A 15,312-nucleotide genomic window follows, 5' to 3' on the forward strand; every position below is an offset into this window, starting at 1 on the left:
TAGATAATTTGCACTGAGAGGGGTGATTTTTTTTTTTTTGTGCGGGGGATTTGTGCTAGTAGGGATGATTGGGGATGATTTGTGCTTGGAGGGGAAGTTTGGGGGGGAGAAGACTTGTGCTTGGAAGGGAAATGTGAGGGGAAGAGAATTTGCGCTAGGAGGTGATTTGTGTTGGGAGGATTAAGTGAGAGGGAGGATTTTTAGCTTGGTCGGGGATGAGGGGGCAAGGATTTGTGCTGGCAGTGGGGATTTTAGCAGGGGGGCGGATTTGTACTGGGACGAGGGGGAATTTATGTTTAGGGGGTAAGCATGCAGATTGGTGCTCTTTTTTTTTTTTTTCAATATGGGGTGGTGGTGCGATGTTGGTCTATTTGAGTGAGGTGGACCCACATCCCAAAATTCAGGGAGAAATGGAAATTTGATCCTCTTACGGGACTTTAAAGGGGACACCTACTCATGAGTAATAGAGTATAATAAAGAGTGTAATAGATGTAGGTATGATTGCAAATGTTTAGGTGTTTATTGGGGTAAGGATTCGGGTAAATTAGGGGTACAATAGATGAGGCATAAGGTACAGGATACAAGTTACAAACATGGAAACATGGCAATACAGCATGCAAAAGATCCACAATCATGGGACTCCAGGTGTGTATGGAGCACACACCCAGAGAGTACCCGACGCGTTTTGAGATAAACTCTTCCTCAGGGGTGTCTGATAGGGATCAGCAAGCACAGAGGTATGTCTATAAATTAAAAAGACAATAATGAACAAGCTATACAATAATGTATGTACAACAAGGTCGGTAACATCATAGGATAGTGTAGCTATACTACTACAGAACTATGGTAATTTGTACAAGGTGAGAAACATTTGAGGTACTGACCATATTGTGTTGCTTGGAGGGCATGTATTGCTGCATTGTATCCAAAGAAGCACTCAAAAGAAAGGGGGGGTTGGTTTGTTGGGGGGATAAAAAGACACACCACTGGACTTCCACAGACCGCTTGCCCCCAGTCCACGTCAAGCCCGTGACACCCAAAACCCGGCGGGCCGGCCTGAGAGAGAGCTCCCCAGCAAAGGGCGCCACAGAGCCACCGTAGAGAAGAGTAATTCTAAGTGTGCTCCAATCTGTAGAGGGTCAAAAGGGTGAGAGGGGAATGTTACCACCAGGTAGGGAGGTGTGTCCCGGGGGGATGGATTATAGAAAAACCCCCCGGGACTTTCTAAAGGCTTTTCTATAATCCATCCCCCCGGGACACACCTCCCTACCTGGTGGTAACATTCCCCTCTCACCCTTTTGACCCTCTACAGATTGGAGCACACTTAGAATTACTCTTCCCTACGGTGGCTCTGTGGCGCCCTTTGCTGGGGAGCTCTCTCTCAGGCCGCCCCGCCGGGTTTTGGGTGTCACGGGCTTGACGTGGACTGGGGGCGAGCGGTCCGTGGAAGTCCAGTGGTGTGTCTTTTTATCCCCCCAACAAACCAACCCCCCCTTTCTTTTGAGTGCTTCTTTGGATACAATGCAGCAATACATGCCCTCCAAGCAACATAATATGGTCAGTACCTCAATTGTTTCTCACCTTTTACAAATTATCATACTTCTGTAGTAGTATAGCTACACTATCCTATGATGTTACCGACCTTGTTGTACATACATTATTGTATAGCTTGTTCATTATTGTCTTTTTAATTTATAGACATACCTCTGTGCTTGCTGATCCCTATCAGACACCCCTGAGGAAGAGTTTATCTCGAAACGCGTCGGGTACTCTCTGGGTGTGTGCTCCATACACACCTGGAGTCCCATGATTGTGGATCTTTTGCATGCTGTATTGCCATGTTTCCATGTTTGTAACTTGTATCCTGTACCTTATGCCTCATCTATTGTACCCCTAATTTACCCGAATCCTTACCCCAATAAACACCTAAACTTTTGCAATCATACCTACATCTATTACACTCTTTATTATACTCTATTACTCATGAGTAGGTGTCCCCTTTAAAGTCCCGTAAGAGGATCAAATTTCCATTTCTCCATTTTATTTTTTTTTGGTGGGGGGATTTTTGCTGACACATAATGGTCATACATCTTGGGGTGTGTGTGTGTGTGTGTGTGTGTGTGTGTGTGTGTGTGTGTGTGTGTGGGGGGGGGGGGGGGCTGGGGGTGCAGTTTGGTATGTTTGCCCTGGGCTCTAGATTACCTTGTCCTGGCACTGGCTACACAAATCATACCATATCACATTATTGCAGTGTATAGTTATGTGCATTCAACGTAATGTAATGCTGCCTAAAACAGTAAATGGAAAGAAAGACTTCATCAGCAGAATAAATGGCCACTCAGCTCTTTAGTGCTTCTCTATATGAAGGTAATTTTCCTTTACAATCGCTCTCTGCAAGGATTGATTAACCTCTTCGGGACACCGTAGATTTTAAGTGGAACTTCAGGCAGAACTTTTTATTTGTACTATTGGTGTATTGCGTGAAAGTGTCAGACCCTCTTTTAGGTTTATATTGCTAGCACTAACACACATTTTTATCATGATGAGGGGCCCCACAAGGCAATATGCCGCGTACACACGAGCGGACTTTCTGTCAGACTTCGTCTGGCGGACTCTGTTGGACAATTCGATCGTGTGTGGGCTCCAGCGGGCTTTTTTTCCCCCAAAAGTCCGACGGACCTAGAAATAAAACATGTTTCAAATCTTTCCGACGGACTCGAGTCCAGTCGAAAAATCCGCTCGTCTGTATGCTAGTCCGACGGACTAAAACCGACGCTAGGGCAGCTATTGGCTACTGGCCATAAACGTCCTCATTTTAGTCCGTTCATACGTCATCACGTACGAATCTGTTGGACTTTAGTTGATCGTGTGTAGGCAAGTCCGTTCGTTCGAAAGTCCGTCAGACCAGTCCAGTCGAAAAGTCTGCCCGTGTGTACGCGGCATTAGACATACCTCCCAACTTTTTGATATGGGAATGGGGGACACCTATCAGCAAAAGCATGCAGGCATAGGACATACCCCTTGCCACTCCACCTTAAAGGAGAATTGTACAAAAAAAAAAAACAAGATTGGTTAAACCCACAAGTGCTTTTTTTTACAACTACTATTCATTTATATTGGCTTTTGGAATTTACAAATGCAGCAATTTAGAAATCAGATGAAAGGTTTAGCGCTGGAAAACACTTTTTGATAGATAAAAAGTGCATTTTATACACATCTATATAGATCAGACCAAAATGAGGGACAAATGAGGAGGAATGAGGGACAGAGGGACATTGCTCCAAATCAGGGACAGTCCCTCAAAATCAGGGAACTATGCATTAGAAACCAAAATTTCAGAGCCTCACAGGGTTCCTTTCTCAAGCAACATAGTGGCAAATTTATGTTGCCTTGAGAAAGAGGCCGTGCCAGACGCCGAAACTCAGTTTTTATGACTTATGTGATGCTATCTTCACAATAAACATGCAAAATGCATCCATTTGGAGTGCTGATGCCTTCATGTCAGCAGTATAAAACAGACATTTTTGGATTGTCTCATTTGTATCGGTAAAGTCTGCTTCTTATTCTCTTTTGTTCTGTATTTGCAATATTGATTAGAATGTGTTACAGTGGAAACTTTGGGGTTTATATGTGATTGTATTGTTGGTTGTTGACGGTGTCACTGTGGGCCTTGCACTTTGGAGGAAAGAAGGAAACATATGGGTCTGGTGCTGGATGGATTTATAACAAGGTTTGTATTGCTAACGTGACATCATCAGCACTCCAAATAGATGCATTTTGCGTGTTTATTGTTCAGGTAGTGTCACATGAGGCAAAAAAAACTGATGTTTCAGGGCTTGGCAGGGTCCCTTTCTCAAGGCAACATAGTGGCTACTATGTTGTCTTGAGAAAGGGACCCTGTGAGGCTCTGAAACCTTGGTTTCTTGTGCCTTATGTAACGCTGTCTTCACAATAAACATGTGAAATGCTTCTATTTGGAGTGCTGGTGACTTTGCATTTTTGCTTTTCTACGGTGGGGAGTGCAGCTGCTTTTTGCTCACTATTTATACAATTGACTGTTGTTACTAAAACAGGAAGTGAGGGTAATCCAAAACCGTATGGTTATCATTGTAATAGGAGTAGAGGGGAAACCTTCCAATGGGGTACCTGTTTCAGTGACAACAGCCAAACATTGAACTCTCTGCAATTTGGGGAGAGTTCTGCTTCCTATCATGTGTGGGACAGGAAATAAAGAGAAATCTCCACAATGAGGACATAGACAGCAGTAAGAATCTACAGGCAATCCAATACAGAAATGTCCAAGGTAATTTAACCACTTCAGCCCCAGAAGGATTTGCCCCCTTACTGACCAGGCCAATTTTTGCGATACGGCACTGCGTCGCTTTAACTGACAATTGCGCAGTCGTGTGACGCTGTACCCAAACAAAATTGATGTCCCTTTTTACCCACTAATAGAATTTTTTCTTTTTGTGGTATTTGATCACCTCTGCGTTTTTTGTGTTTCTTTTGCCCTATAAACAAAAAAAGACCAACAATTTAAAAAAAAAAAAAAAAAAAAAATTTTTACTTTCTGCTATAATACATATCCAAAAAAATATATAAAAAAACAAATGTATTTATCAGCTTAGGCAGATATATATTCTACATATTTTTGGTAAAAAAAAATTGCAATAAGCATATATTGATTAGTTTGCGCAAAAGTTATCGCGTCTACAAACTATGGGATAGATTTAGGGACTTTTATTTATTTTTATTGTTTTTACTGGTAATGGCGGCGATCTGCGATTTTTAGCGGGACTGCGATATTTTGGCGCATAGATCTGACCCCAAATGACACTTTTTGGGGACCAGTGACATTATTACATTGATCAGTGCTATAAAGATGCACTGATCAATGTAATAATGACACTGGCAGGAAAGGTGTTAACACTAGGGGGCGATCAAGGGGTTAAGTGTGCTCCCTGGGTGTGTTCTAACTGTAGGGGGGGATGGGCTTACTGGAACATGACAGAGATCACTGTTCCCGATCACTGGGAACAGAAGATCTCTGACATGTCATTAGGCAGAACGGAGAATCGCCTTGTTTACATAGGCAGTTCTCCGTTCTGCCTCTCCTCACCATGATCGCGGGTTTGACGGCGGGCATCAAGTCTGCGGGGTCTGCGTGCTCGTTCCCGGGGCGGGCACCCGCTATTCTCCTTCCACAGACAGGTACATTGGCTCGCGCAGGAGAGCCAACCTGCCGCAGTATATCTGCGTGAGCTGGTCAGCAAATGGCTAATGATGGGATTGATTCATAGCAGAAGAGAGCCAACACTTTTCAGGGGCTAAATGTACTCTCCTTCATCAGGGACTAAGAATTCTGACTGCGCTTAAATAGACTCAGGTGAGCAGATACCAAATACAACTTAATATTGACATAACAACATAATAAAGTGCACTGTGCAAACATGTAACTTCTATATACAACCAAAATACTAAAGTTTAGGTGACCTGATCAACATCAACTGAATATTGATGTATGAACATAATAAAGTGCACTGTGCAAAAATATACTTTTATATATAAAAATAAAAATTAAAAAGCTTGAGTGACATGACCAACATAAACTGTATACTCCAATTGGTGATACAAAACACTAGTTCATTCACATAAATTTGTGAGAAAAAAAAACAAGAATATTGACTTAAAGCGGAATTCCACCCACATTTTTCACTCCTCACCATGCAGCACCGTTGTGCATCCTTAAAATGAATTGGCAATTTACTTAAATTTTTTCTATTCACTTACTTGAGTTAAGCCTATATCTAATTTGACTTCCTCCTTTAGCGGCCGCAGCCATGGACGTCATTTCCAGTTTTGCATTGGCTCCTGGGAGATCTTGGTCAGCTTGACCTGGCACTGCTCCCATAACATTGAACATTAGGGTCTATGGAAATTCTTTGTCAGCTTGGCATGGCACGGCTCCAGTAACATTTAACATTGGCGTCTATGAAAAATCTTGGTCAGCTTGGCATGGCACTGCTCCCGTAACATTGAACATTGGCGTCTATAGAAATTCTTTGTCAGCTTGGCATGGCACGGCTCCAGTAACATTTAACATTGGCGTCTATGTAAAATCTTGGTCAGCTTGGCATGGCACTGCTCCCGTAACATTGAACATTGGCGTCTATGGAAATTCTTTGTCAGCTTGGCATGGCACGGCTCCAGTAACATTTAACATTGGCGTCTATGTAAAATCTTGGTCAGCTTGGCATGGCACTGCTCCCGTAACATTGAACATTGGCGTCTATAGAAATTCTTTGTCAGCTTGGCATGGCACGGCTCCAGTAACATTTAACATTGGCGTCTATGTAAAATCTTGGTCAGCTTGGCATGGCACTGCTCCCGTAACATTGAACATTGGCGTCTATGGAAATTCTTTGTCAGCTTGGCATGGGACGGCTCCAGTAACATTTAACATTGGCGTCTATGTAAAATCATGGTCAGCTTGGCATGGCACTGCTCCTGTAACATTTGCGTCTATTGAAAATTTTGGTCAGCTCGGCATGGCAAGCTGACCAAGACTGCACCGCACTGCACATGCACATGCACGAGATCAGCAGGTACATGCTGGGTATGCAGCATGCATGGAATCCAGGAAGAAGGACACTGTGGCTTCAGATGCCCACACTGGAGATGGCCGCAGTGTGCCGGAACTTTACAAAGTAAGAAAACAATGCTGCACAAATAGAAAACTAGGGGTATTTTTATTTTAAAAGTCATATTTCGGCTGGAACTCCACTTTAAGGAGTCACCACAATATGTGCATCCACCACCCAGGCGAGGAGATTGAATACACTTACCATCCGACAGCATCAACCAAGCGTGTAGAACTAAGGATCAAGATGGTAGTCATAAAGATGGTATCCAAAAGTAAGGGCAGCAAAGTTCTCCTCCACAGCCAAACCGCTTGTTAAGTTACAGATTGCACCATCCATAAAAAACAAAAGACCTCCACATAGTGTAAAACCGTTTGACTACAGATTTTATTTAAAAAGTAGAAAACTCACATAAATCCTGGGATATTAATCAACAATAAAATATCTCTTTATTGTGATCACAAAGGCATGGAAAAGTGGGTACAGTGGCATGGAAAGAACTCACCCAAGCTTTTTTATTTCTATTTTTATATATGAAATTATATTTTTGCACAGTGCACTTTATTATGTTGATAAGTCAATATTCAGTTGATGTTGTTCAGGTCACCTAAACTTTTTTATTTTGGTTGTATATAGAAGTTGCATGTTTGCACAGTGCACTTTATTATGTTGTTATGTCAATATTCACTTTCGACATTAGGCGCTGCACTTTTTTTTTTTTTTCATGTATTCACGCAATTTTGTTAGATTGTAGTGCTGGCTTCTACTGTCTCATTAATATAGTAATTTTTTATATAATTTACCAAATAAAACTGTAGTTTACTACTTGGAACATTTCAGGAGGGCAAGTTACACCAAATCAGCGACGGACTTGGCCCGTGAAGCCCATTGGGTCTATTCTGCTATGAATCAATTTTATCATTCAATTACCTTGGACTTTTGGATGTTTGGCACTCCCATTGGATTGTATGTGTATGGATTGTCAACTCTGTGTCATATCTAGCATTACAAAGAGACCTTAGAAAATTAAAAAAAAGGTGGGTACCATCATCCAAATTAGACCAGACATTAGGGGTGGAGACAGTTCCCCAAACTTGTCTCCAAAAAAATGGGGCGATGGACTATCTTGGTACTGATAATATATAAAAGAATTATACTTTTTTATCCATATGTGTATGCTGTCTTATCAGGAACCAAGATAGTCCATCCCCCCATTTTTTTGGAGACAAGTTTGGGGAACTGTCTCCACCCCCAATGTCTGTGTCATATCTGTCATGTACCTGGCAGGATACTGAATTGACGAGGTTGGCCTCTCATTTATCTCCAGGAGGCATGTGCACTGAGAAAAAATTTGTTAGTTTTCGTTTCATTCGGTTTTTTGCTTTTTTTGGAAATTCGGAAATTCGAAAATTTGGATTTTCAAATTTACGAATTTTCCAAATTTCCGAATTTTGAATTCCGAATTTCCGAATTTTTGGAATTTGAAAATGCGGAAATTCGAAAATCTGAAAAAAAAAGAAAGAAAATCAGTAAAATTCGAAATAACTAACTAATAATAACTAACTATTAAATTATAGGTATTGGAATTTCCTTTCAAATTTGGCTGTTTGTGAATGCAACGAATACAAATTTATCTGAAGTTACGAATTATCCGAAATAACGAATGCCGTATCTAAACAAATGGAATGGAACAAGTTAATAATAGATAATAATAATAATAAAAAGGTTTTATTATTATTATTATTATTGTTATTTATTATTATTAGATCATTACGTTATATTTGTTTAGATACGGCATTCGTTATTTCAGATAATTCGTTCAAATACGTTCATTAACAGCCAAATTTGAAAGGAAATTCCAATACCTATAATTTAATATTTATTATTAGTTAGTTATTATTTCAGATTTTCATGTTTTAAAATTTTCAGATTTTCATTCTTTTGAATGTTCAGATTTTCAATCCTATCTTTGGATTTCCAAATTTTTGAATTATGGAATTTCCAAATTTTGAAAATTTGGAAATTCGGAATTTCGGAGATTCCAAATTTTCGAAAATATGAAATTGCAGAAATTTGGAATTTCGGGAATTAATGAATTTGTCAGTTAAAAAACTAATTCGGAACTAAATGAATTGCACATGTCTAATCTCCAGCCCAGGCCCCACTGAAGGTGGAACAGATGGTGCCAAGGATCAGGAGGAACATGAGTGCTGGCAGGTGTTGATAGCAGAACTTGCAACAGGAGAATGCAGGCTTGAGAAGTCAGGCAGGACATCAGGCAAGGAGCAAATGTGATGCACGCTGGACCAGCCAAGGTTAAAGGGGCAATCCGCATGTACTGCTGGTTCTGGAAGCATTGCTTGTCGAAGCTCTTAGCAGGCTTTAGGCAGGAACACACTGCGATGACTGGAGCGGTTACGAAGGACAGCTGAAGCAGGCACTCAGAAGTGGTATGAAGCCAGGTCGGAAGCAGGAGCGAGGTCACAAAGGTAGCCAAGGTCAGTAGCAGGCGGGCAAGTACAGAAGCATAGGCGGAAGCGTGGTCAGGAACGGAGCCAAGGTCAGTAACAGGTGGCCATAGGCACAAGCAGAATCCAGGATCAGATCAGGAACAAGCTGGGTCGTCAACAGAAATTAGATACAGGATACATTCAAGACCCAGGGAAAGCTCAGCACTGACTGTGAGCAAGATCATTCCTTAAATAGCCCGTCTGGTGCCAGAAACTGTGGGCGCACACACGTTGGCACGCATTTCTATCAGCAATGCGCCTACGCTCATTTTTATTAGCAATGCTATGCACATGCGCATATCTATGAGCAAGTTGCCGTGCTGGAAATCCCTTACAATATCCCTTTATTCTGAGGGTGGTCCCCCGTTTTGTGGAGTGCTGCCAAACTTGAGGCAGTGTGCCCAGTGACCGTTTCGGTGACCAGATCCAGTGCCCTTTTTGTCCTTGAGTTAGCAGTAAGAATGTGCCAGGGGTTCTGACTCTTTCCCACTGCATCCAAGGCGAGAAAAAGGCTTTGGGTTAGAGTTCTACCTTCAGTATATAATAAACAAAACACCCACCTGTTAATAAGGAGAAGATAAGTACTGGCGACCGGCATCTTGTAGTCCTCATTTGAATGGACAGTGATGTCTACTTGGTAAATAGACATCGTGATATGTGATGTAATACTTTGCTTTGATTCTCTGCATGTAAATAAAGACAGGGCAGGTCACCTTCACTTTTTTTTGTCCAATTTCCTTCCACTTTATTCACCTGTGAATTGTATTGTGTGATTTGAAGGTGATAGAAGAGATCGAGGAGATGATGCAAAACTCGCCAGACCCGGAGGAAGAACTCGATGAAGATGACAATGATCTGGAAGAGATTTCCACCCACTCTGACTCCATTCTCTTACAGGAGATGCAGGCCTTGAGCAAGACCTTCAACAATAACTGGACCGCTGAGGGTAAGGCTGGTCCTCCAACCACTTACTGTCATTGTATACTACAGTATAGGTGGGCAGTTCCATTTAATATATAATACAATATTGCCCCAAATAAAGAATTAAGACCTTGTTTGTAGACATGTGCAATTCATTTCAAATTTGTTTTTTAACCACTTCAATACCAGGCACTTAGACACCTTCCCGCCCAGACCAATTTTCAGCTTTCAGCGCTGTCGCAATTTGAATGACAATTGCGCGGTCATGCAACACTGTACCCAAACAAATTTTTTATCATTTTGTTCCCACAAATAGAGCTTTCTTTTGGTGGTATTTGATCACCTCTGCGGTTTTTATTTTTTGCGCAACAAATAAAAAAAGACCGAAATTTTTTTAAAAAAACAAGTTTTTCTTTGTTTCTGTTAAAATTTTTTGTAAATAAGTACGTTTTCTTCTTCAATGACGGGCACTGATACAGCGGCACTGATGGGCACCGATGAGGTGGCACCAATGAGGTGGCACTGATGAGGTGGCACTGATGGGTGCTGATGATGGGCACTGATAGGCGGCACTGATGGGCACTGATAGGTGGGACTGATGGGCACTAATAGGTGGCACTGGTATGCGGCACTGATGGGCACTCATAGGTGGCACTGATGGGCACTCGTAGGTGGCATTGATTGGTACATATGGGTGGCACTGATGGGTACTTATGGGTGGCACTGATAGGTGCCACTAATGGGCACTGATAGGTGGGCACTGATGGGCACTGACAGGTGGCACTGATGGGCAATGACAGGTGGCACTGATGACACTGATTGGTGGCACTGATAAAATTTATTGGTGGCATTGCTGGGCATAACTAAAACATAATGGTGCCAATCAGTGCCCATTTGTGGGCACTGATTGGCACAGATTGGGCACATTGGGCACATGTGGATGGCCATGGGGTACATACCTGGCCATCCACATGTTGCCCCTTCCCTGGTGGTCCTAGTGGCGATCCCTGGTGGTCCAGTGTGGTGATCTGAGGGGGGGGGGCTGCGCTGATAAACAATCAGCGCAGACCCCCCCTGTCAGGAGAACCGCCGATCGGCTCTCCTCTACTCGCGTCTGTCAGACGCGAGTGAGGAAAAGCCGATCAACGGCTCTTCCTATTGACAGCATGATCAGCCGTGATTGGACACGGCTGATCACGTGGTAAAGAGCCTCCGCCGTCAGGTTGACACACCGCTCCACCGGTCGCCGCGATGCGCGCGGGCGCGCGGCGGCATGTTATCCTGCTGGACGTCATATGACGCCCAGTCAGGATAACGGAACCACTTCCCGGACGTCAATCCGCTATAGGGCGGGCGGGAAGTGGTTAAAGAATTTCGACAAATTCGTTGATTCGGAAATATCCAAATTAACAAAAAGCCGTTTAACTAATTTTTTCTGAATATTTGAACATTTGAAAACTCCTAAATTCAGAAATTCACAAATTCAAAATTCGAAATTCTGAAATTTCAGAGATTCGAGAATAAGAACGAAAATTCAAAAGAACGAAAATCCGAAAACCCAAAAATCCGAAATAACAACTAACTATTACTAACTATTAAATTGTAGGTATTAGAATTTCCTTTCAAATTCGTCTGTTAGAGAACGTAACACATGGAACGAAACAAATTAATAATAATAAATGACAATAATAAAAAAACTTTTTAGTATTATTAATAATTCATTCCCTTCCATTTGTTTAGAGGCGGCTTTCGTTATTTCGGATAAATTCGTATTTGCTACGTTGACCAACAGCCAAATTTGAAAGGAAATTCCAATACCTATAATTTAATAGTTATTATTAGTTAATTATTATTTCAAATTTTTAGTTCTTTCTTAATTTTCAGATTTTCTTTCTTACTTTCGGATTTTAGAATTTACGAATTTACGCATTTCGATCATAACGAATGACCTGGAGAAAAAAAACCCGAATGAAACGAAAACGAACACATTTTTTGGCAGTGCCCATGTCTATTTGTTTGCTTGGAGTTGCATGACATTTGATTCTTATGGGACCCCTGCTATAACCTGAATGGAAACTTATCACAGAATATTGGTAAATACAACCCCAATTCCAAAAAAAGTTGGGACACTGTGTAAAATCTACATCGGCGGGTGCCGGTGGTGATCTATTGGCACAAGCCAATCATCCGGAAACACACACAGGACAGGGCTCTGCCTATGTAAACAAGGCAGAGTTGTGTTCTGTCAGCGGGGAAGTGCTGGATTTTCTTTCCCCGCAAAGCAGGGAATAAAATCCATTGCTTCCTCTAGTAAAAGCACCACAAACACTGGCTAGGCACATATTTAACCCTTTGATCACCCCTGATGTTAACCCCCTTCCCAACCAGTGTCATTAGTACAGTGACAGTGTATAATATTAGCATTATCATTGTATTAGTGTCAATGGAGATGTCCGTGTCAGTTAGTCAGTCCACCCCCAATAGTGTCAGTTGGTGTCAGATTGCCCACCGCACTCATGCATTCCCACTATGAATTGCTGATCACCATTATTACTACTATAAAAAAAAAAAAAAAAAGTAAATACAAATTCCAGTATTTTACCATAGTTTGTAAACGCTATAACTTTCACGCAAACCAATCAATGACAAGGGGCGTATCCTATACAAAGTCTGCAAGAGCCCTGCATAGCAACCAAGATCTGCTGATCGTTAATGCATTGCTTTCCAGGCATAATAAATGCACATTTTTTTTTTACCTGCAAAAAGATGAGCATTTATTTTTTTTTAAAAGGTGAGCTTCTCCTTTAAGCCTAGTACACACGGGCCAAATGTCGGGCGGCATTGGCGGGTTCAATAGGAAACCGGCCAACATTCGGGCTGTGTGTAAAGCAGCCGGTCCCCTTCTGACGAAGGGACATGACCAAAAAAAGGTCTGCCAGAGGCTCTAATAGGCTTCAAAATAGGGTGGGCTCGGGTCGCAGCGAGTGCGCTCCAATCCCACCCAGCTGTGTTACAACAGCGATTGAATATTTGCTGTTGCAACACTGATTCTCCTCCTGGGCCAATCGAGTCTGATACCCGTCACCCGATTGGCTGAAGGGACAAGCGCTCCTATTGGATGCCTAGGAGGAGGGGAGGAGACAGCGGAAGCGAGAAGGAGGAGGAAAAGAGCCGATGCACGGATGTCCCCCCCGCAGCTTCTCGGACACCTAGATGGAGTAAGTGCCGGAAAAGAGTGGTGGTGGTGGTGGGGGGGGGGGTTCCGTTGTTTGCTGCCCCCCCAAACAAAAACCCACCATCCGCCCCTGCCTGAATGTTCTGGCGGGGGGGGGGGGGGGGCTTTCCTGGCGTTCCCCCTATCAGAACACAATAGAACAGTGAGGGAGATTGCTGTACTAACATTGGATGGTTAGTACAGCGGCTCCAACCTGAGCTGTCAGGTTTTTTTTTTTTTGTTCAGCTCACTGGGTTGAACGAAAAAAAAAAAACGAGCAGCGTGTACGAGGCTTTGGCATTGTGAATTGAGCCTTATTGTGTGCTGAGCACAGTTCCATCATTCATGGACAGGGAGTGCTTGTCTTTATATGTAGAGTGGTTGGATCCTGAGCATCCGATTCCTATTTCAGTACAGAAAGGATGCAGAGAAATAAATAGTAATATCTCCTCCTAGTAAATGAATGGGATTACCTTCTGCATTAAATTCAGGTAGGATTACAGTGCAATAAAAAGTGAGCAGACATGACAGCATCATCTTGTAGACCTCTCTGTAGACGCCCCCCCCCTTTTTTTTTTTTGCAAAATCTCTATTTTTGTTTCAGATTTCATAATAACAGAAAAAGGAATACAAAGGCAATTAAGGAAGATGCACCCATAAATCGCTAAAAAAAGGGGTGCGCCATGAAATACAGGCACCCACTGCTACAATAAGCTCGCATTGTAATCAAATTACAGGCAAAACAAGAACAACTGCACAAATATAGAGAGCCTGTAGACACTGTATAGACACTCCTTTTTAATCCCATTATGAGATGGTATGAATGCCACAACCAATTTCTATTGTTATGCATTTGCAAGAGCTGCAGCACGTACTCAGAGAGCGCCACCTGGTGGAAACGAGTCATAAAGGAGTAAGGTGCCTTTTAGACAAAGGCACAGAAAAGCTCACACATAGCACCGCCTTCCTTTGTGACATCACTCATCCGGTCTTCTTTTCATTTATATGTGAATTATATCAGTAAGGCTGACTGTTATTCCTGGTAAAAAAAAAAAAAAAAAAACCCCCAAAAAACTGACTTTTGCTTGCCCTTGGTTGTTTAGTAATGGAGTTCAGGTCTCACCTATTGCTTGAAAAGTCATTGTGAACTAGAGCTGCACGATTCTGGCCAAAATGAGAATCACGATTTTTTTTGCTTAGAATAAGAAGATCACGATTCTCGCGGCATAACATCATCTTTCACATTATACAAAATTGGGCTAACTTTACTGGTTATTTTTTTTTTAAAAAATTCATTAATGTGTAATTTTTTCCCCAAAAAATTGCATTTGAACGACCGCTGCGCAAATACAGTGTGACATAAAATATTGCAACAACCACCATTTTATTTTCTAGGGTCTCTACTAAAAAAATATATATATATAATGTTTGGGGGTTCTAAGTAATTTTCTAGCAAAAAAAAAAAAAAAATGATTTTAACTTGAAACCAACAAGTGCCAGAAAAGGGTTTAGTGTTTAAGTGGTTAAACTTCCCTCATTTACACACCAAGGTGTATTCCTTTGATCTAAAGGACAAATCGTTACAATGTTTATACTTAAGTTCCACTGCTAAGGGTCGGTTCACATTACAACGACTTGGGATCTGACCTGTCAGCCCTCAAGTCGCCCCAAGTCGCTTGACATTGGGAATTGCATTATAGTCAATGAGAGCCGTCTTAATGTACACTACTGAAGAATCTCCGACTTCAGAAAAGGTTCCTGTACTACTTCAAGGCGACTTCTAGGCGACCTGTACCCATAGAATTCAATGGAAGTCGCCTCCAAGTCGGATCTCCCATCTATATTGAAGCGACTTTACAGGAAAAGAAATTCGTTTACCCAGGCAAACCCCTCCCTCCCAGAGAGCTGATTATTCTGTGATTGGCCACAGCCAAAGTCGCCTGTCCTGGAGGCGACTTGAAGTCGCGCTGTAGGTTGCTTAAAGTCGCGCCGAAGTCGCGTTGACGTCGCGTTGAAGTCGCCTTGC

General features: G+C 42.2%; 1 protein-coding gene across 5 annotated transcripts in view; it reads left to right on the forward strand.

Annotated features, from left to right (window-relative positions):
• The window catches only part of FEZ1 (fasciculation and elongation protein zeta 1), a 107,009-nt gene that overhangs the window by 66,080 nt on the left and 25,617 nt on the right, over positions 1–15,312 (forward strand). For 3 of the 5 annotated variants that reach the window (XM_073603567.1, XM_073603564.1, XM_073603565.1), the window contains one exon: positions 9,932–10,097. In XM_073603567.1, coding sequence (XP_073459668.1) covers positions 9,932–10,097 — 166 coding nt within the window. The remainder of the gene's footprint in view (positions 1–9,931; positions 10,098–15,312) is intronic. The other 2 variants (XM_073603568.1, XM_073603569.1) reach the window with 1 other exon arrangement.

This window comes from Aquarana catesbeiana, linkage group LG10, assembly GCF_042186555.1.
Source record: "Aquarana catesbeiana isolate 2022-GZ linkage group LG10, ASM4218655v1, whole genome shotgun sequence".
Taxonomy (NCBI): Eukaryota; Metazoa; Chordata; class Amphibia; order Anura; family Ranidae; genus Aquarana; species Aquarana catesbeiana.